The sequence below is a fragment of the Pelmatolapia mariae genome, linkage group LG10_11 (genome assembly GCF_036321145.2).
Source record: "Pelmatolapia mariae isolate MD_Pm_ZW linkage group LG10_11, Pm_UMD_F_2, whole genome shotgun sequence".
Classification (NCBI taxonomy): Eukaryota; Metazoa; Chordata; class Actinopteri; order Cichliformes; family Cichlidae; genus Pelmatolapia; species Pelmatolapia mariae.
In genome coordinates, this window is record NC_086236.1 from 43,923,711 (window position 1) to 43,946,261 (window position 22,551).

Consider the following 22,551-nt stretch of genomic DNA (forward strand, 5'->3'; position numbering starts at 1 on the left):
GATGTGTTCTTGGTATATAACGAAACAAAGCTGAGCGCTTTTGCCACAGCTGACACCTCCCCGTCAAAACCAGAAAAAAGCCTCAAAGCCTTCACGATCTCCTCCCTAACCTTCCTCTGCAACCCCTCCTCTCTCTTGCTGTCTCTTTCTTGCCAACAGACTACACTCATCACAGCCAAGGATGCGCCATTTAAACTGTCTTTCCATTCACAAGGCTGCTGAGATAGTTTGTGAATAGAGGCATGGTGCTTTTCAATTAAATTCCACCCTTTTCATTCTCAGTCTATTTATAACGTGCGCTTGAAGGGTGCCGGGTTTGGTTTGTCCTTTGCTTTGACTGTCCTCACGCTTTGTGCTTGTTCCTGTAAATCGCTGTTTTGTAACTTTTGTGTGAGGATTTATTGCACGACTGCACATCCAGTACATGAGTTTTTTGGGTCCATGGTGTTGGCATGAATAGATATCTAAAGTCTGCGTGTTTTTCTGTGTCTGCACAAACAGCAGGGAGTGAAGAGCGTGTGTGCGGCTCGGAGGAACAGGAGGAGCATCAGTTTTCTGACGTGGAGGAGTCAGATGACGACGAAGACGACGACGATGACGAAGAAGAGGAAGAGGAGTCCACGTCCCACGAGGACCCACCGTCCTCTGTATCGTCTGACACCCACCCATCAACAGGGGGCCGTTCAAGCTCCAGCAGGCACTCTAAGCAAGGCACTCCTGACCCCGAGCCTCTGGGTCCCATTCCCTGCACCAGCCAGGAGCCCTCCCCACGTGGAGTTTGGCCCGGCAGAAGAGCGGCCTCGCCGGGGAGCAGGAGAGCAGTGTTCTCCCGGCGAGGCTGGAAAGGATCTCCAAGAGCCTTCTCCCCAAGCAGTGAGAGCTGTTCCCCCAGCCGCAGCCTCTCCCCCCGCCTGGAGTATTCGTCACCCATCCAGAGCCTCTCTCCGAGGACAGAGCTCCCCTCGCCCAGCCGACATGTCTCACCTTCCCCCGAACGAGGACCTTCTCCCATCAGACCCCTTTCTCCTCTCCTTCCCCTTTCACCCAGCTGCTACCGGTCGTCACAGGTTCCAACACCTCCCTCGCCCCTGGGGATGCAGCACAGAACCCCTGGGTACTTACCGTGGGAGAACCCTGGTACATCAGGTAGTCACATCAAAGTGGTAAGTCTATTTTCTAATTACAGCACACATGTTCATAGATGAGTCACAGATATGTGGCTGCACTTTCAACCAGAGAAACATTAAGCAATCCATATGTCTTCTCTACACTGTCTCTGAAAAAGCTCTCAGGGTACAGGACTTTGTGTACTAGTGGAGCAGGCTCATGAGCTAGCAATAACATAGTCTTTGCTCCACCTACAGGAGAAAAGCAGAACAGCAGGAGAAGGGCCAACATGGTCAGACACCAGCCTGTTTCCACCTGCTTTTCGCATTTCCACTTGTGCGGGTTATCCTGGCCACCAGACAACAGACAACATCTTCAGCCATCTTCCCATGCACTCCCAGCAAGCCAAGGTCCCTTATCTGATGATCCCAATAGGAGGGATCCAAATTGTACAGGCAAGACCAAGGTCCCACGCTACTACCCCCTCGTCCCCAACATCACCCCCAATGGAGGGGCCATCACTGGCCAGGTTTGAAACATACTGGGGCGGGCCCCCCAGGACTCAAGGGCTTAGGACTCCTGGAGACCACTGGTCAGAGCACCAGACAGCAGGAACCAGCCAGTCAGGGCAGCAAGGTCTTAGCACAGCACTAACATTTTCCAAACCAGAGTTGGAGGCCACAGACTCAAAGCAATATGGCAGCTCGCACAGCTCCGTCCACACCCACGGGTCCTCTACTGAGACCACTGAGCACTGCGCCAGTGACGACCGTTCAAGAGCACCCCCTAGTCTAACGCCCCCGGTAGCCTCGAGCGTCATCGGACAACAGCCAGAGAGGGAGGAACGAACATCTGGTAGTGATATGGTGGAGGGAGGAGCTAAAGGAGACTCCGCCACAGGAGACCAGAGAACTTGACAGCGTCTACACTTCGATGCATTGTGCATCCCATTTTGCTTTATTGTTTGCTACACTAGTCTGTTTTTTTTTGGTTTTTTTAATTGCTTTGGGGATTTTTTTATATACATTTTCAATACTATTGTTAATTTAAATGTTTGCTCTTTGGCAATATTCAGGTTTGTTATAAAGATGCACTTTTTTCTTTATGAAAACAATGTTTGTGCATATATATATATATATATATATATATATATATATATATATATATATATATATATATATATATATATATATATATATATATATATATATATATATATATATATATATATATATATATATATATATATATATATATAGTAATAATGTAAATACAACCCTGTTTCCAAAGGAAGCTGGTACACTTTGACACTTTGTAAAATGTAAAATAAAAACAGAATACAGTGATTTGCAAATGATTTAAATCTCACATTAAACTGAAAATTGGATGATAACAATATAGCAAATGTTGAAAGTAGAAACATTAATTTCTTGAATTGTATATGCACATTTTCAAGTTGAAGTCATGTTAAGCACCTTCTTTAAAGAACTTCGGGACAGCAGCACAACCCTTTAAAACACCAAGTGTTGTGGAAAGGAGGACACCACGTTCTATAACTCTGAGAGCACCTTTTTTTCTTAGTTTTGCTTTAAACACAATTTTAATACTCAGAACATTTTGGGATCATTTTGCTATATTTATTCCTATATTTCTTAAGAAAAATATTTGCAGCAGTCTGAGTGAGAGGCGGGCAGTGCTGGCACCTGGATGGAGCCTCGGTGCCTTCATGGTGATATGCAGAATGTAGTTTTGTTGCTAAAATAAGCAAGACCTTGCCTAAAAAAGACAATCCACATAGCAGCACATGCTGATCCTAAACCTGATTTAGCACAAGCCAGATGTATATCTCTTTAGCCTGCAGGACACAGCATCCATGATTTACAGAAGAATTTAAAGAAGTTTTTGATTATTCGAACCATAGGACCAGTTTTTCACGTCACTGCAGTCCTACAACAATCTCAGGCTGTAGTGTTTTCTATGTATTTTCACCTTTTCACATGACAGTTTAAAGAGCTTTCTCTAGATTCTCCAAATCACTTTTGATTTAAGGTCATTTAGAAGTGTTGACGGTTACCTATATGGTTGCCTGTCTGTGTGTTGATTTCTTTTATCTAGCATAACAAAAACCACAGTAAGAATATAAAGTAATAAAAGTTTTGCTATTCTCATATTAGGGTACAAAACGTGCACATTTAACTGCACTCTGTTTTTATGCACATTTTGATCCAGGTCCTGACTTTGTTGGAAACAGGGCTGTCAATGTGAAAGGAATAGTAATACATTTGTAAATGACCAAAATTGTTCATCAAAAAGAATTCCATTTTTGTTTGTCCAGTATTACTGAAAATTGTAGTTACTTGTGCCTTTTATGTCCAGGTTTGTGTTTTTGAGATGTATAGTAAAGAGAAGGCTGTGAAATTTTATATCAGCTTTTTTTAAAATGTTCTTCTGGAGGGTTAATACTTTGTCCTTTGATTGTTTCTTTTCTAAAGGCCATTGCTTTAATGCCAGGATAACTAAGAGTTGTATTGCAGACGTGCTGAAGGGGCAGCAGAAATGTGTCAAAGGAAATGCACTGAAGTTATTTTTATTACAAGAGATTTTAGACTAGAATATATGTCTGTACAGGGAAGAGTGCTTCTTATTTATTATTCTTTGATGATAATTATTATTGTTTCAAGGTTTTTTGTTTCTTTGTTTTTTAAACTTTTTGTTATTGAGGGGGGGGAAAGAAACTTTTTATTACATCTGTGTGTCTTTTTCATGATGTTCTTGTATCTTGAACTGGTGACAAAAAGTTAAGACGCCGAGTCGTTGGCTGGTACCAGAAGATCAAGTGCCCTGCGGATTTCACACAGCAAAATTTCTAGTCATTAAAGAAATAAAAACAAAAAATGCACCAGACTCTCTTGAGGTCGTGACTTTCTTCTATTTGGCCTTAGCGGAACAGTTTGAACAGAACAGTTTGTCAAGTTTAGGACAAATTGTTTTCACACATTTGATGATTTCTTAATATTATCAGCATTGGCTCTCCAGAAGGAGACCATTCACTTGAAAAGCGGACAAAACGTTAAAATCATATGATAAATATCTACTGTTGCCAAAGTGCTTACTCAGAGGGGGTCATATGATTGTCTGGGATTTCAGTTTGCTTTGTACTATTGTAGGGTCTTTACCTTACAATACAAAAGCGCCTTGAGGTGACTGTTGTTGTCATTTGGCGCTATATAAATAAAATGCAATTGAAGTTATTTTGATGGGAAAATGGGAAATGGGTGCAGTGATTTATTGAAACATTGAAATACAGTGCATGAGGCACAAACAGAGCTTTTACAATCCCAGCCTTTATTCATCAAGACATGCTGGACGCTCTTAGGCAAGCTTGTAATTTCTGTAAGTATAGAGCATAGACCTTCAGTACAGATGCTTTAGACCAGGGGTGTCAGACAGAAGGCCCACACCTCATGCATGTCCCCTGCACCACTAGCCGTTTGTTCTCGTTTTTATGCCCTACCCTACCTCCTTTTTTAAATAAACATTCATTCACCTCTCTTTAGTACATGGGGATCTGCCTGGCCTTCCCCAAACTGCATTTTTAATCTGTGCTCAAACCATGTGCCATTATGTATTAGAAATGCAGTCAAACTTAGATGAGGATGTGGTGAGTAAATGTGTAGTTAAACATTTTTATACTGACAGAAAGGGAAATTTCACTGGTCTGGCCCGCTTAGGATCTCCTCCAGTTTTCTTCTGTTTTATTATGACATGACTTAAGATACTGTTCATCTGCTGTAGGTTGTTTTTTAGACCTGAAACCCGTGTTTGCCCTGCACTTATCAAGTTTCCTCAGTTTTCTATGGAGCACACCGTGCTGAACAAATTATGTTTTTTTTTATGACAGTCCCCTATTAACAGGTAAAGATTATATTTAAAACTGAAAATGAGTGAAAAAGCAGCCAACTTCCAAAGAAAACCACTGAAAAAACCTTCAGAAAGCTCAAGACTTTTGCACAGTTCAATATGTGTTAAGGTGTGTTAAGCTCTAGGGTTTGTTCACAACATGTTCGTGCAGATTATCCTTTGAGCTCTCATGCCTGTAAAGCAGCAAGCACAGTAATCACAATCAAACTGTGTTTCTGTCAGCGAGCCAGGCAGCTGTACAGCTTCAGCACCCCCACTAGATGTCACCAGTTTCAGATGAAAAATATATTTCTCTTCCATGAAGCTGCTATGCTAGAATCAGGGCGTACTCCTAAGCCTCAGCTCAGAACCACTGGAGCAAGTCTGCTTTCTGGTCTCACTGGCTTTAGATTTCATTGGGGTCAGCAGGTGACACACACCTTCTAATTCTTAACCAGAAGTTATAAGTTCCAAGAACTGTGACTGTCTATATGTGTCATTCTGTTACTCCCATTTTTTATTATGAAGGTGCATATATTTATCACTTCTAAAGAATTAGTTTGAGACTATGAAGATCAGCTTTATCAAGCCTCACAATCTTCTGATCACGCTGGCACACGCAACTCTCAGTGTGCGTCGGGCAGTGTAAAACAAGATCAACACACAGGGCAATATTCAGATAAACAGTATCTCTCCCATCGCGTCTCAGGCCATCCGGCGTTTTTGATCCACTCTTACTTTTAGTTTGCACAGCAATGTTTAACCACACAGCCAGAAAGAGATTGCGTAAAGCTTACTCAGCCGTTACACGCCAGTTTTTTTGACGAGGAGCCAAAAACCTGAGAGCTGGTGTGAATAAAATGTTGCACAGAAAGTGTTACAAACAGGCAGCAGTGGGGCACTTTTATTTTTAGACACTTAGTCCATCAAAAGCAGTCTGAAGCAACAGATTCTTCTTCCTCCTCCGGAACATTGCAGATGCCAACGCCTTACGGAGCCCTGCTGGGATAGTAGGAAGTTTTATCAAGGAGTCAACTAAGGAGGGTGGATTTTTAATTAAAAGTAAACAGCTTCCAGGACAGAAGCCTGCAAAGACATCAGGGTGTGGTTTAGTATAAAAACACTCTCTGGCTATTCCTCTTGCTTGCTGTCTTTTCCACTGCTTTGCGTACAGTGATGCAGAGGGCTGCCTAATGTGACACGTCGATCCCCGGGGGTGTGCTTTAGGAGGACACATCTGTGTTTCTCAGGGAGCTGAACTACTAACCTCTGGGAGACAAATGTGAAGAATTGACCCAATCACAAAGCAGCAGTGATAGCAGTCACACCACATCACACAATCCCCACAATTTTATGTAAGAGGAAAATGTGTTCCCCTCCCGTAAGCAAGACTGTCAGATTACATCTAGACACTTGATAGACTTGTGCCAAGTTGGTGTAAAAGAGGCTGAGCCGTAGAGTGCACTACGTATTGGGGCGACTGTGGTTCAGAGGGTTGGGAAGTTCGTCTTGTAACCGGAAGGTTGCTGGTTCGATCCCCTTCTCTGTCTGTCCTGGTCCTTGTGTCCTTGGGCAAGACACTTCACCTACCGCCTACTGGTGTTGGCGCGATATGGCAGCCTCGCTTCTGTCAGTCTGCCCAGGGCAGCTGTGGCTACAACTGTAGCTTGCCTCGACCAGTGTGTGAATGTGAGCGTGAATGAATAGTGGAATTGTAAAGCGCTTTGAGTGTCTAGAAAAGCGCTATATAAATGCAATCCATTATTATTATTATCATTACTAATGGGCCTAAAATTAACCACAGCACAGTGGACTCATAAATTTGTTTGGTTTTTCTTTTTTAAGTATTAAAAAACCACCAGGATCCATATGCGGTTCTTCACCTCTTCCTAATTTATGTTTAAGTCGCTGTCTTGTTGTTTTTCCAGCATACTTTCCATATCCAAGTGTTTTCCAGGCATGCCTGCCCTAAAGAGGAAAAGTGCTGTCTGCTCCCTGCTTGTTCTGCACGTTCATGTGTAAGCTTTCATCAGCTCTTATAGCAAACAAACAGTCGATTCTGTCCTCCTCTCATGTCCATCTGTCACTGGCAGCTTCGCATGCTTACTCTGTCATTAGAGTGGAGGTAAAAAACAATGGCTAAAATGTATTGTTTCATCATAACAGCTTGACGTACTCAAAATTTTGCTATTCATTACTTCATTTTCCTATCAGATAGCTGATGAGCATTTGGGAAATGACAGCAATGAAGCGCAATAGTGATAATCCAGCATGTATTTAATGTATTTACATGTTTAAAGGCGGCCATTTGGCTATCTGCGTGACTCTGGCACGGCTGACCTGCCTTGGCTTGACTTGACCGAGAGACCAAGTGCATGTGGGCAGGGATGAGCCACACTATCTGTGTGCTCAACTTCACCACGGATTGAGGATGGAGGGGCGTGATTTTGATCTGGTGTCACATGGGAAAGTTTTCAAAGCACACCCACGGTTTCATGTTATACTTCTTTGGGTTAGGGTTACAGCCTTGATTACTGAAGAAAAAGGGTCACAGTGTCTCTGATATATCTGCATGTTAATCTTTGGGAACAAAAAGCATTGTGCTGGGATTCTGGAAATCAATTAACCTTTATTCTATTGATCATTTGATACAATACAGAAACTGTTACTGAGAAGACAAAGTTAGTTTAATTTAAAATGTCTCCATTGCATACCAGCATATCGCAGCATCTCCCCTCCCACAGTGGTCATAGTGATCCATTGTCTTGTTCCTCCTCCCCGTGTTTCCGCTTTATTAGATAAACAACTCTTCAGACCTCACGTCTTCCTCCATCCCCTTCTTCCACCTCTCACCTTATCCACCAGCACAAAGCCAGGCAATCCCTCATTCAAAATCAGACCGGTATCATAAATGTCATTCAAATGTAATCTCTAAATGACATTTACCTCTGTTACAGATGACTTCCAGAGCAGCAGATACTTGGAAAATGTGCCACAAGCTCACACATCCTGGGGTCCTACACTGAAACTCCATGACAGGCAGATGTGGGTGGAGCTTTCAATGTGTCATCAAGTGAGAGGGGCGAGGAGATGTATAAAAAGAGTGGCACAGTTCAGACAGCTTCAGACCAGACATTGGCAGCACATGAAGAATACAGTTGCAACTGTATGGATAACAGTCTCTGCAGAGCTCCATCCGTCCACTATGTCTGCTCAGAGCAGCATTCTGCTTCTCGTCACTCTTTGGGCTTCAGTGCAAGATGGTAAGTGCTATATATGCTTTTTCAATGGGGTGTTCATGGCACAGTTTTTTGTAAGACAGCAGCCTACAATCAAATATTTACACTGGCATTAATCACAGCCACACTGTGCGCAGTGACATGTAAAATATGCAACATACAGCAGCTTGTTTTTAACACCTTTAAAGCTGCTGCTGTTTTTAAACCTAAAATCACAAAGAGAAACTGGAGTGTTTGTGAGTCTTTATTATGCCATAGCCAAAGAATTCATAGAATCATTAGCTTGGTCATTGTAAATGATCAGTATCAGTTTTAGAGCTGAAAACTAGAACTCTTGAATCTAGATCGGTATCTCTCTCTCTCTATATATATATATATATATCTTTTTAAATATGTGGAAAATAATGAAGGTGGGCCAGACTACTGACAGGTATTGTTACTTAGCTGGAGCTGATGTTGTGTTTGGTTAACCCTTCTCATCTCTGACTAGGTTTAGGTCTTCCAGTGATGAACCAGATGGAGGTGGAGGTTCAAGAAAGAGTCCCAACACATCGATTGAGGACCAAACGCTGTGCCTGCTCTAACCCGCTGGACTCAGAGTGTCACTATTTCTGCCACCTGGATATCATATGGATCAACACACCCAGGTGAGCTTAAAAGGAAGCGCCGTGGAGCGATTTTAAACATGCCTGAAGGCTCTGAGCATATTTTCCTGTATAGTAGTGACACATCTCACAGCTCTGCAGCCCAGACACTGCAGAACAACTTTGCTGTCATTATCACTGTAGTCGGCAGCAGTGAGATATCAAAGAGCAAAGTCTGCAGGCTGGTTATATCACGAGCAAGGCACTGACTTTGTATTTCTCTCTACAGCAAGACGACAGTTTATGGTCTAGGTGGTGCTTTCTCTCGACGCAGACGATCCACTGGCCGCTGCACATGTGCCAACCGCGATGACCAACCCTGCACCAAATTCTGCTATCTCAGGTGAGCACCTCATACAGCCTCAAAGCCTCAATGTAAAGCACTAGATTAAAGGCAAAGATGAGCTGAGAATATATGTTTAGCTCACTGTAGGTAAAGGCAGGTAATATTTCCCTTTGAGGATGACAGGGAGAAGTAGGTATAAGGAAACAGCTCATGCTATTATTAGCCTAAATGTGTTTTCACTGAGTCCCACTTGTCCAAGGGTGTGACTGTCAAAACAATGCAGCTGGAGCTGAGGGAGTGGAGTAATCTAAGCGCACAAAGTTCATGCAGGTTGTTTTTGATCGGCTTAGATGTGCAGATTACGCAGATCGTGTAATATCGCCGCCTGGTCCCTGTCCTGTGATTTATATATCTGGATCTGGATATCAGTGACAGCGCTAAACAGAGAAAACAAGAAGAGGCATGGTTGAATGGCAGCATTCTTAAAACCTTGACAGAAACGATAACCGCTGATTGTGGGCCTGGAACATAAAACATTTAGTGAGCCTGTAAAGATAAGAGTCTTTTAGGTTAACACAGAGTGCTAAAAAATAAGCAGCGCTGGATCATGATCAATAAAAGTTTTTAAAGTGACAAGCTTCAGCTTAAGCATGACTATTGGTGCTTTATTGGTTCTTTCTCTGCAGCCCTGAAATCAAATCTCTACAAAGACAAAAACGGCACTCACTCAGCATTCTCAGGTGAGCTGTGAAAGTTTTTAAAATGCTTTTAAAAACCTATATATAAGTTATATTATGATGATTATGTTGATATTTGAAGTTAGTGGCTGACGTTTGTCTTTTTTGTGTGTGTGTGCGGGCCAGCAGAGTGAAAAGGGCACAGGGTGCACATGATTCAGACAGAGGCAAGTCTCCGTGGGCTCAGATGAAGCGCGCTGGCTAAACAGTGGAGCTACTGGAGCAGGATGAAAATGAGAGAGAGAGAGCGGTGAGCACCTGAACAAATTACCCTCCTTTGATACAGAGGAGGGGAAACAAAGGGCAGAGAGATGAGTCCCACACAGGAAGGCCATGGAGAAAAGCCAAAGCGCCAAAAAGATCATCTGTTCGTACCTGCAATTAGAGGGCGGAAAATGTGACGCCAGTTCTGCAGGCATAATGGAAGCAGAAGAAGAGGATCGCAGCTGATATGAGTTATCAGGTCATGTGTGACTTTTGCCTTTTGGTGTGTCAGAGCTGTGTGACTGTGCAGACAGGCCAGGCCAGCACCGACTAAGAAGACAGAAAGAGGAAGAAGAGACTTGTATTTTGTATGTACAAGTCATATTTTTGCTATTGCATAAGACTCTATTTCATATATTTTAGAGCTCTAATATTACAGCTTATAAAATTAACTTTTTCACTATCATTGGGGGTTTTTGACTTTGTTAAATGAAGTTTTTTTTTCAGGGATATTACAAGATTTCTGTACAAAAAGCGTATTGTGTGTAAAAGTAAATACATTTATGAAGCTGTCAGTTCTTTTAATCAAACAATAAAGAAAATGCACATGACGTTGTGTGCGTTGTCTTATGTTATGTCTCTTACGTTTCACTTTGTTACGTCCTGTGTTTGCTTCAGGAAAGCAGAGAGGTGATTACTCTTAATAAATCATATGGGAAAATTAATCTGAGGGAAACTAAACCATACTTAGCAGCTGTTGCTATTCAATTGTGTGTGGATCAAACATATTTTCAGAGATCAAACAGAGGCCTGACATGGGTGAATGGTTCAGGAATTTGCGCTTCACATCAGTTATAAGTTTACCTGCTGTTCAAAGGCAGCACAGGCTTTGTTTTCATAAGAATCTATGGAAAGAATGCATGTTTTTGTAAACCAGAGGGTGAGAACACGCTTTGAAATTCCCACTCGCTCCGTGTTCCTTACCGACTGTTTGAACTGCACATACTCTCCGTTCACACGTGAATATGTAAGAGGGCGGATGAGCGTCAAAGTCCCAAAGGAAGCAATTATCAGAGATGATTTATCTGTCATCAAATGGATAAAGTGGAAGAAAACTGACCTGCCCTCACTTTCTAATCAAAAAACACTAACAGCTGCACGCAAGTGATAGTATGCCTTTTTATTTCTGGAGTAGGATTTCCTGCTTGACTGCATTTCTTTTCAGGTCATAACTTCCCTTCAACGCTTTCTGGGGAGACCCCCTGCAGCCCACTTTTCCAAACAGGCCTGAACACAGTCTCAGCTTTTCCTCACAAACAGACTGCCTGAATCCACAGTGGACACAGTAATAGCAGACATCTTCAGACGCGGTTTCACAACGCTTCACACAGTTCTGATATTCTCCTTTATCCTTGCCTTACAAGCTACCTGCAACACATGAAAGAAGAAGTGAGAGCGGGGAAATGGCAGGAAGTCTATATACGTTCATTCGGGGTTGATGTTGTGGTCATGCATTTTAAATTAGGGCATTTCCTCATTCTGCTTGCCAAGAGGGACCAACAGCAGTAATAAACAACTGTAATGACTCTGCTGTAAAGCAATACAGAGATAAAGATGATTTTTTAAAAAACATTCAAATGATTAATAATTAACTGATACAAAGAAACATGACTTTGCCAGCTAAGCTGTGAGAAAGCACGGGCTGTCTCAGTGGCAGAACTCTGTCCATGGTGCTGGAACGGGAGAGGCTCTAGTAAACCACGTTAATGCTGATGGATGAGCTTTACTGGTTTCCACCAACACTCTGGTAATATTTCTCCTTTGCCAGTAGAGAGAGCGCTACTCCGGCCTTTTCTAAATGATCAGCTTTTGTCCTTCAATATAAATTGCTTTCCAATTACATTCAGATACAGAAAATAAAAGCATGGTGCATAAAATAAAAAAGTTAGTAAATTAAGGTGTAAAATTGAAATGTGTGTATGAAAACAGGCTGGAAAAATCCAAAACAGTGGACATGCACTATGCCCTGAATTGCACTTGAGTGAGTTATCTCTTGATCTAAAAAAAAAAAAAGTCTGACAAACATTAAACTAAATTTTATGCACTTGCCAATTTTGTGTTTAATTGGTTTCCACAAAGACAAAAGCTGTTTGGGTGTAGCTGTTATGTTTCAGTGGTGTGTCTGCCAGTCTTACAGATATCTTGTGGGAGGTGTTATAGGCAAGTGGCTGTACAATAATAATACAATAACAATGTTTCTCCAACTTTGTGTCAAATGACGATTAAAAAGGAATCATGTGTTGATGTACAAATAGTCAGTCTACATAGAAATTTTCTATCACCTGACCTTTGATTTAATGAGACTTTGTAGTGGTTGTGTAGCTGTTCTGCAACTTCAGTGTCTTAGTACAGTGTCACTGCACTTGTAACCACATCAGGATGCTGTTTTTTCAGTTCTATAAAGCCACACTACAGGGATTAATAATGGTGAGCAGGTAGATTGCCCTTCATTTCCAATTATTTTATGAATATTTTAAAATAAAATAGATAAAGTGGTTAAAGCTGTGGCAGAAGAAGAAACAATTCATCTACAATCAATCAAATTATAGGTAATAACAATACAACTGCACTGGGCAAATACACTATATTGCCATTGCTCATCTACACATATGAACTTGATGTGCATTCCATTCTTAATCCACTGGGCTTATTATGATGTTCACCCCTTTGCAGTTATAACAGCCTAAACTGTTCAAGGAAAGCTTCTCACTGTGCAGGAGTGTTTATGGAAATTTCTGACCATGCTTCCAGAAGTCTGTTTGTGAGGTCAGACGCTGATGTTGAACGAGATTCGCTGCTCTAATTCGTCCCAAAGCTGTTCCATCAGGTCAGCACTCTGTGAAGTTCTTTCACACCAAACTTGGTCATCCATGTCTTTATGGACTTTGTGCACTGGTGCGCAGTCATGTTGGAACAGGAAGGGGCCATCCCAAATGTCTTGGTACGCTGAAACATTAAGAGTTCCTTTCACTGGAACTAAGGGGCCAAGCCCAACTCCTAAAATACAAGCTCACACCATAATCCCCCTTCCACCAAACTTTATACTTGGCACAGTGCAGTTAGACAAATACTGTCCCCCTGCAACCACCAAACCCTGGATTGCCAGTGTGATTCGTTGTTCCAGTTCCGTTCAATTCAGTTTTATTTATATCTTGCCAAATTACAATAAGAGTTGCCTCAAGGCCAGAGAACACATCTCACTGCAGCTGGCTCTGTGATTTTTCCGTGGACTACTGCTTTGTTGCTGTTGTTCCCAGTTGCTTCCATTTTGCTATAATACCACTAACAACTGACTGTGGAATATTTAGTGGTGAAGAAATTTCATGACTGGACTTGTTGCATCCTATCACGGTACCACGCTTGAATTCACTAAGCTCCTGAGAGCGACCCATTCACAAATGTTTGTAGAAGCAGCCTGCATGCTTAGTTGCTTGCTTTTATTACACTTGTGACCATGGAAGTGATTGGAACACCTGAATTCAAAGAACTGGATGGGTCAGGGAAAAATGTTGGCAGTATCGTGTATTTTATCGCCAGTTCTTCTGTCTTTATTGTGACTTACTGGTCATGATTATGCTGTGCACAGAGATATACAATACAGACTACCAAGATCTTGGTAGATCAAATAGTTTATACAGTGTGCTTCTTTCTGAAAAGCCAGTTTGTCTATGAAGCTGCTCCTTCCACTAACACGCAATGTACAGCAGAATTCAGGTTTGACATAAATAACTCTCAGAGCCATAGTTTTCCACAGATATAATTTCCTGCCTATTCCTTTAATCATCTTTCACGGGATGCAGATTTTTGATGAGGAACTGTAAATCATGGAATATTCAATGATGACTCAATAACTGATCAGAATGAATGCATGTCTGGGATACAGAGCATTTATTCACCTGCAGGTATGTGACGAAGCAGTTAAACCCCTCTGTAGTCATAATTATTACTTGTGTTCTCCTAATATCAATACTTTCAGCCAACAGCTCTCCTAATATGAGTTATGTAAGTGACAGATTGTGTTTGGGTTCATGCTTTTGTAACGTGAGAGCTGTTTTCTCAGCAAACACAGACGCTGACCTGTCAGCTGAAATATTTCATACCTGTCTGTGTATATTTCACAGCTAGGCAGACATCATACAGCCAACATCGGTTTCCTGAAAATCCATCCTGTTTATTCATATTGTAAGCATGATGCAGTTGCACAACACTGAATTCTCCAAATGACTCATTTACCGCACCGGCAGTGACCCTGGAGTTTAATTAGCTTCAAATTATCACATAACATAACACACAGCCCCTACTGATTCAGCACACTCTGTAAACATTCCTGAAATGCTTTGGCTTTCTGCACTCCGCTTTACTTCAAAAGGCATTTTCTGGGTCACAGCCAACTGGCATTGATCAGGATCGTTAACAGCATGTTCCCTCTCTTAAAATAGCCTGCTGTATCCCCCATCCTTAACCAAGAATAAAAGATCAGCAGTAAATCAAGAAAATGTGGACATGTTAAATGTGTAAGATAATTGCATAGGAATTGAAAAGCCCTTTGTCCTCCTTCTGTTCATCCTGGGCACCATTAAGTGCGTTTAATGGTGTTTGCTACTATAAAGGAGTGCAACCTTGTCAGTTTGATTTAAAGAAAGAGAAGGCTAGGGTTCTGTTTAAAGTGTAAATAAAAACAGAATGTAGTCATCTGCAAATCATTTAAAGACTCTTTGAAAATACAACATAACAAGCTGAACTGTGTGCTGATGGCAGATGTTGAAAATAAGACATTTTTCACTTTGGAAAGAATGCATCACTTGAAAAAAGCTGGCAGAGGAGCATGTTTATCACTGTGTTGCATCAAATCTTCTTGTAGCAAGTTTCTTCTGTCATACTTTGTCAATGGTTGACTGCTTTAGCTCCTAAACTTTTTTATGACTGAGCCATGCTGGTGATGTGGAACGTGTTAAAGCTTACTGTATGATGCCTCAAAACCTGTAAAAATCTTTCACTATAATACTGTTGCAGATGTTTGCTTTAAACCTGTTTGCGAATAACACACCACATGGCCCTTCTCTTTAGTCTAGAGGACACAGTCTCCTTCATTTTCAGGAGAAAATCAGAATTTAATTGGTTGGACCACAGGACTTCAGTCCACTTTAAATGGTCTCTGTTACACAAAAGTTGGCATGTTATATTCTTGCTTAAACCTTATTTTAAAAAATGTATCTGCAAAGTAGCATTTCACCTTGCAAGAACTGTATTCAGAAATCATTTTTAGAAGTATTTCCGACCCCAAGCACCAATTTCAAATAGCACTGAGAAATGTTATTGTTAATTGCTGAACCACTCATGCGTGAATTCTTTCACAGTTTGGTGAACCTCTTCCCATCTTTTCATCTGATACACTCCCTCTCAGATCATATTATTAAATAACTTAGTTTTCACATACTCCAGCTTGTTAAGCATTACTAAGTATTGTATAGCAAGTATACCATCTCAAGTTCTTAATGTGTTGCAGGCATCAAATTCAGAATGAGTATATTCTTGTTTTTCTTGGTTTCAACTTTTAATATGTTGCTTTTGTACACTTTTCAATTAAATCTGGAGTTTAAACAATTTTACAAATAACTGCATTGTGTTTTTTTGTTGTTGTTTTTAAACAGGACTGTATTAGGTATTCATAAAATTTCTTATCAACAACTACAGACTGATGTTGTCACATACACAACTGTTCTCTGGGTATGTAGCCAAGTCAAGCCAACTTTATTTATAAACAGCTTTGAAACAGCAAGCACTGACCAAAGTGCTTAACATTAAGGAGAGAATAAAAAGGAAAAATACATTAATACTACTACTACTACTACTACTACTACTACTACTACTACTAATAATAATAATAATAATAATAATAATAAGAAGAAGAAGAAGAAGAAGAAGAAGAAGAAGAAGAAGAAGAAGAAGAAGAAGAAGAAGAAGAAGAATATATTTAAAAACAGGGAAAAAGTACATTAAAGCACAATTTGCATATATATATAAAATACACAGCAATAGCCCAGTGTGTTAGCCACATACAGTACAGACACAAACACATCATACTCATATATGCACACAGCTGTCCCTTTATAAGGGTTGGTTTTGGGGTTTTTTTAGTTTTTATTTCCAGACGGTCTGTTTACTGAATCTTGCGATCAAAAACACAAAATAACCTTTACAGTAAATCAAGTTTTACCCTGTGCACTGCAGTCATTCTTTACCACCAGAGCACAGGATCATTTTTCTGTATTTTGGCTGAAACAGCTGCCTGTCCCATTCACATCAACATATGCACCACTTAACCCGTGGAGGATTCCACACTGTGCAGTACCTAGCTGGTTTTTTTTAAACTTGGCTTAGAGAAATCAGCAAAAAATTAGGATAGAGGACAAAATGCAAAGACCTGTTTGAGAGAAGGCTAAACTAATCCTTTATGGAATCAGAAATGTGCTCAGGGTAAATCCAAGAAAAGCCATTTTCAAGGAAGGCTATCCATTGGTTATTTTATGCTCAGTTTATCAGTGATATCAGACCTTAGCAACATTAGCTGATTAAAACCTCTACAGAGGCTCTAAAGAGATTTCTCATTGAAAAACATTGAGAAATCTCTCAGTGATAATTTGAACATTACAGAATGTGGCTTTTCTTAGTCATCTGTTTCTTGATAGGCTTTATTGCTGTAGATATGCCCTCAGCACTCCCTTAACTAGGTACAGCTAAAACATCTAAAGCAATCATGATGTCATAAATACCTGTGTTTGGGATGTATAAACAGTTCAGAATTTGCTGATGTGACCACAGTGGTATCCAGTCAGACTTTCCACACAAAGTGTGCAGTGCTGGGGTTATATTAATTAGAGATAACACCTCATATACTCCCCTCCTAGTTCTTTGACTACAAAAGCCTTCCTGCACAATAAACTGTTCACATTTTCATTTTCATTTTCTTTCTTATCTTACACAGTGAGGATTTTGCTGATTGCACGCACTAGATAAACAACTGAACGAGGATTTAAGACATTTATAATAATATAGTTATATAGTTATTTTTGTTGTTGTTCATAACAGCCTTGAACCGTGCTGTTGTTATGTTATTAAATTATTGGCACGCTTTTACAAAATAGACATCAAAATACGCTCAAGGAAACCAAGTTGCATTGTGATTATAAAGTTATAGAGTGTTTTAGTGAAAGTGAAACTGTGTATTTGTTGCTTGGAGTGAAAATCCCTGCCCTGAAGTGAAGAAGCATGTCATCACTGCAGTTGACCAGTAGATGGCCTCTGGTTATCATTGTTTCACTTGAGAAAATAATAAGAAAAAGGTACTTACTATTGACTTGCTGCTCAGACTTAAAGCTTGTGCTTTCAATTAAAAACAGGGGAACGTAAATCTGGAAAAGTTTGTCATTAAAACAAAACAAAACAAAAAACTGCCAAACCCCAAACATTTAGAGTATTTGAACACTGCCAGGACACACAGGCTGATAATTTGATTCATATTGAAGATATAATTTTTAAAATTAATAAATAAATAATTCAATAAAAATTCTCAACAGAAAGTCTGTTTAATCAAAAAGGTTTTAAACTGTTTATTATCAAAGTCAGCTGAATGTACTGGTATACTGTCCCAGAGCTTTGGTGTCACAGACTAAAAAGCTCTGTCTTCCCTGGTCTTTAGTCAGGTTTGAGGAACAACTGACAAATTCTGAGCCTGTGAACAAAGAGCAGCAGTGAGCAGCAGTGTGTTTTGTAAGAACCTGAGATAAATCATCTGGTGCTCTGGATATTAAAATTTAAAAAAGAAATTGAAATGATTCCTAAAATCTATTGGGAGCAGGGGCGGCTCTAGAGGAATCTTCTTCGGGTGGCATGGATCTCAGGTGGGGTGGCAAAATCAAAGCCAGTTCTTTACACATATGCAGGTGTTACATTCTGTAATATGTACTCTATATGGTTAAAATGCATCAAATGCAGCAAGTATATGTATGTTGCATGTAGTAATTGTCTGTATGATTCCTAATGGATTTAGCCTGAATAATTAAACATTTTAGTTAAATAAAATCCAGAAAACAACACAACATGAAGTGGCTCATTTTAAGAAATAATCAGATTGTTACATACACAAAATGTCAGAAATCTGCTCTGTCATGAACAAATGAATTTATTTTTCAACATAATTTTTAACATTGAACATTAATAGCACACACCTTCATGGCATTTGGTCATTGTAACAATCAAAACCTGTGTTGAAACCTGAAGTGCCCATGACTGATTCAAAATGTGCTCTGGCACAATTATAGGTGTTGGTTTGTTATGAAAACAAGAAATAAAGCAGCTTTGGATGCTATGGGTTCAACATTTTTTTAATGGGGCTGGGGGGCAGGGTAACATTATGCAGTATATTAAGTTTTAGAATTTATATTCAATGTTAATTGTAACTAGGCTCAAAGTATCAATTTTAGCTTATTTAAATAAAAAACATGAAATTTTTCCAGTTCAGCTGAGGAGACTCTAGAGAAGAATTAAATATTCTTTTTTGATGGCTGGATTTAGCTTTTGAAGAAAAAGAAGCAAGACCCTTATTGATTTAGGATATAGTTCAAGAGGAGTGTCTTGATGCATGCTCAATCATCCAGGTAAAGAAATCCCAAAAAGTTGATTCTGTTCATCTGGATGTAGAATTTTTGGTGGGAGAAACATTTCGTCACTCATCCAAGTGACTTCTTCAGTCTCAGCTGACTGCAGGTTTCCCCAACGTTATAAACAGTACATTACACAATGACTGAAACCAGATCACTGGCAAGCAATGGGCTGTGAAGGCAGTTTCTTGATCATTAATATGCAAAATGTCATGACCATTGATCAACAACCACTGATCAAAGACTATTGATTCACAGAGAGTTGGGGAATGGCTGCAATCACAGCATTGTAAGATGGTGAAAGATGTACCCTTAAGCCCCCTCCTCGATTCAGAGATGGTCTTTCCCTTTTCACCTAAATGGCCTCCTTGACTCCGCGCTCAAACCAGCGCTCCTCCCTGTCCAGGATGTGTACATCCTCGTCATTGAAAGAGTGTCCACTGGCCTGTAGGTGTGAATAGACTGTGGAGTCCTGGCCTGACGAGTTAGCTCTTCTGTGTTGTGTCATACGCTTCGCCAAAGGTTGTTTAGGTTCCCAGATGTATAAATCCTGGCAATCCTTCTGGCAGTTAACAGCGTACACTACATTACTCTGTTTGTGCCAGGAGACCCGATCCTTGGGGTGGACCAATGTTTGACTCAATGTGCTTTGGGGTTTAAAAGCCACAGAGACTCTGTGTTTAGAGAAAAATACGTCTCAGCTGTTCCGATACTCCTGACACATAAGGGATCGCTAAGGGTTTTCGCTTAAACAACAGTTGTCCTTCTCTCCTGGATTGTCTGGAGCTTTCTGTAGGTGCCTTCCTAGCTTTGACAAAGCTGGGATAACCACATTTACTCAGGGCCTTCTTGACATGATGTTCTTCTGCTTCCCTGGTCGCTGTATCTGTGGGGATGGTGTTCACTCTGTGTTGTAGCGTACTAATGACACCCATAGGTTTACCGTGAACATCAACTTTTAAATGTGCCCCATTACTGATGGAAATCTCACAGTCTAAGAAGGCTAACCTGCCACTTTTCATATCCTCCCTGTGAATTTGATGTGTCGGTCCACCGAGTTAATGTGAATAGTGAATAGTGGTACATCCTGAGATCTGATTTTCACCCAGGTGTTATCCACATACCTGAACCAATGACTTGGTGGTGTTCCAGGGTAGGACTATGATCAATCGTCATGACAGTTTGCATATTAATGATCAAGAAACTGACCTTCCAGCGCATTGTTCATCAGTGGTGTTAGTTTCATTCATTGTGCAAACGTACTATTTATAAGGCTGAGGAAACCTGCAGTCAGCTGAGACTGAAGAAGTCAGTTGGATGAGTGACGCAATGTTTCTCCCACTAAAAACGCTACGTCCAGATGAACAGAATCAGCTTTTTGGGAGTTCAAGAGGAGCTACCACCATGGTCTCCATCTTGGTGAAAAAAGGTAACAGATCCAGTTAGTAACCTGGATTTTTAGTGGACTAGGGTCAACAGCCTATCCAGCTTATGACACTTAAAAGACATATACAACTGAATGTCATCGGCATATAACTGGTAAGAAATGTCATTAAAACAATAAATAATGACAGCTAATGGAAGCAAGCAAGCAAGAAAATAATAATGGTCCCAAAACTAACCCTTGTGGGACCCCATATGTTAGAGAAGCATTGTTAGAGGTTAAGGGTTTATGGTTAAGGGTAGGTTTATGTTTATCCATTTGGCACACCCAAAATGAAAAACAAAACAAAACAAAAGAAGTTAAAGGTCCCATTAATATAAAGATTTCAGAGCATTTTTTAAAGGTAAAAGTATGTAGTTTTTTAAAAGAAAAAAATGTCCTTAACAAGTAGCTAAAGCAACTGTATTGGTGAGGTTGTGGATGTTAAGAGATAACTGATAACAGTTCTGTCCCACCTTGAGAAATATATATGCACTATATACTAAAATGCTCCCATTACACAGACAGCTTTTATACACAGTACATAAACAGTTAAAACTGAAAGATTTGTTAAGGAATTAATTCTCGAATTCACTACTAGAGTCAAGGATCTGTTGGTGGGCGTGATAAGTTTCGTTTAGTTCTCTTGTGATATATGTAAGTGCCCTCTTGAGCTAGAGTGTAAATTTATATGTTTTCATCAGACAGTTAGCATGAGGGCCCAGACTGCATTATGCTGTGGCTGTGTGGACCTATCTGTACATATGTTGCACTAGCTACATTCAAAAGAGAACAAATGCACATACATCTGCCAAGTGTACTTATTCAGTTACAGTTGAGCAGCTGAGCGCAATCTCATGTTTAACTTTCTGTTTGAGGGTAGTTTGTGAACTTGGTGCCTCCTCTAGGGGAACAACAGTGTTCTCGTCTGATTCACTGTCAGCAGAACATGTTAGTCCATTCACTCAGATAGAGATTTGATCTGGGGATGTAACCCGTGATACTCAAAGGTTTGAAAAAGACAGTTTGTGGAAATTCTGGGGAAGCTGTTTAAATGACCCATGCTGTGTGTTTACTGCTGCCAGCAAATGATGAGGTGTTGTTATATCCATTAACAGCCTTCTCTACCCTTAGATTGGTGGGTGTGCCATGAGCAGGTGTTACCCTGCCATCTTTTCTGATTTTTAAATGCAATTCAAAGTTTATCCAGATGGAATGCATGAAAGTTAGCAATTACAGTTTTAATGACACTGACAGGTCAACTGATCTAGATCCTCTCATGGACACTTTATTAGCAATGACATATATGGTAAGCCTTTTTCACTTCTCCATGAGCAGAAATTGATGTTTATTCTCTTTGTGTAGTTTGAGGTCTGTGGTAAAATTGCAGTCAGAGAACAGGACTTCCCCAGATGCCTGAGAAACTAGAATCCCACCTAGTCTCAAAGGTGGAACGGCCATTTTTCAATACTGGAAGAAAATGTTCCCATTCCCAGAACTTTTTTCATCACTCAACATGCCTGCTGTTTTATATCTAAATGTGTATGAAGTCATGTGAAAAAGAAAGTATAGCTGCTTTCAATTCTAAGGTTTTACTTATCAGGACATAAAAAATAATCTGATGTTGAAAGTAAATGCATGTGATGTGTTGCACCATATCATTATTTATTTTATAAAAACTAAGCTGAAAAGCAGTGTGTGGAAAATGAAGGGTACCCTTATTGCTCCCATAGTAATTAAGAGGGAAAGTAGCAGCCAGGTGCTTCTAATTAAATGTTTAATTAACTGGTCATCAACAAGGAGGAAAGACAATAGCAACTTTGCAGTTACTTCAGGTTATTGCTGCTTAGGGTGGATCTACAAACTTTTAAATCTTTTTTTTTTTTTAAATTTCCTGATAAATCCTTGAAATTGAAAGAGTGTGTCCAGTTCCTCTGCATGATGCAGGCGTCATTGTTTCAGAGTTTGAACAGCTGCTGTCAGACTGCCATTCAGCTGGGTCCATAATTTGCTGGACTCTCTTCACAACTGATCAAACAATCAATATTTGAGCAAAGTGAAGACTTTAAGTTTTTATTTAAGGAACTTGACATGAATTTTGAATGAAGTGTTTATTTACTGTCATTTTTATACACAGTCCCCCGTTTTCAGTAGAGAATTGACTGTAGTTTCATATCCTTATTACTGCTGAAACAGAGTTAAGTAAAGTTGATTCTGAGTTTTCACTATGGGGCCAAAAGAGTAGGAATAAAAAGGATACATCTTTTAGCTCAGAGGAATACATTGTTTAA

General features: G+C 40.2%; 2 protein-coding genes across 4 annotated transcripts in view; both read left to right on the plus strand.

Moving 5' to 3' along the window:
- The window catches only part of LOC134638032 (transcription factor HIVEP3), a 37,294-nt gene extending 35,077 nt beyond the window's left edge, over positions 1–2,217 (plus strand). For both annotated transcript variants that reach the window (XM_063488659.1, XM_063488660.1), the window contains exons 8-9: positions 502–1,163; positions 1,365–2,217. In XM_063488659.1, coding sequence (XP_063344729.1) covers positions 502–1,163; positions 1,365–2,024 — 1,322 coding nt within the window. In that variant the 3' untranslated portion in view covers positions 2,025–2,217. The remainder of the gene's footprint in view (positions 1–501; positions 1,164–1,364) is intronic.
- A 5,768-nt stretch (positions 2,218–7,985) lies between these two features.
- LOC134638033 (endothelin-2) lies at positions 7,986–10,550 on the plus strand. Of its 2 annotated transcripts, none has more exons than XM_063488661.1 (5): positions 7,986–8,270; positions 8,737–8,893; positions 9,120–9,233; positions 9,863–9,916; positions 10,040–10,550. In XM_063488661.1, exons 1-5 carry the CDS (start codon positions 8,051–8,053, stop codon positions 10,116–10,118), a joined length of 624 nt encoding a protein of 207 aa, XP_063344731.1. In that variant the 5' UTR covers positions 7,986–8,050; the 3' UTR covers positions 10,119–10,550. The 2 variants fall into 2 exon arrangements, with proteins under 2 accessions (XP_063344731.1, XP_063344733.1); XM_063488663.1 differs by having other exon boundaries at positions 10,043–10,550.
- The last annotated feature ends 12,001 nt before the right edge of the window (positions 10,551–22,551 follow it).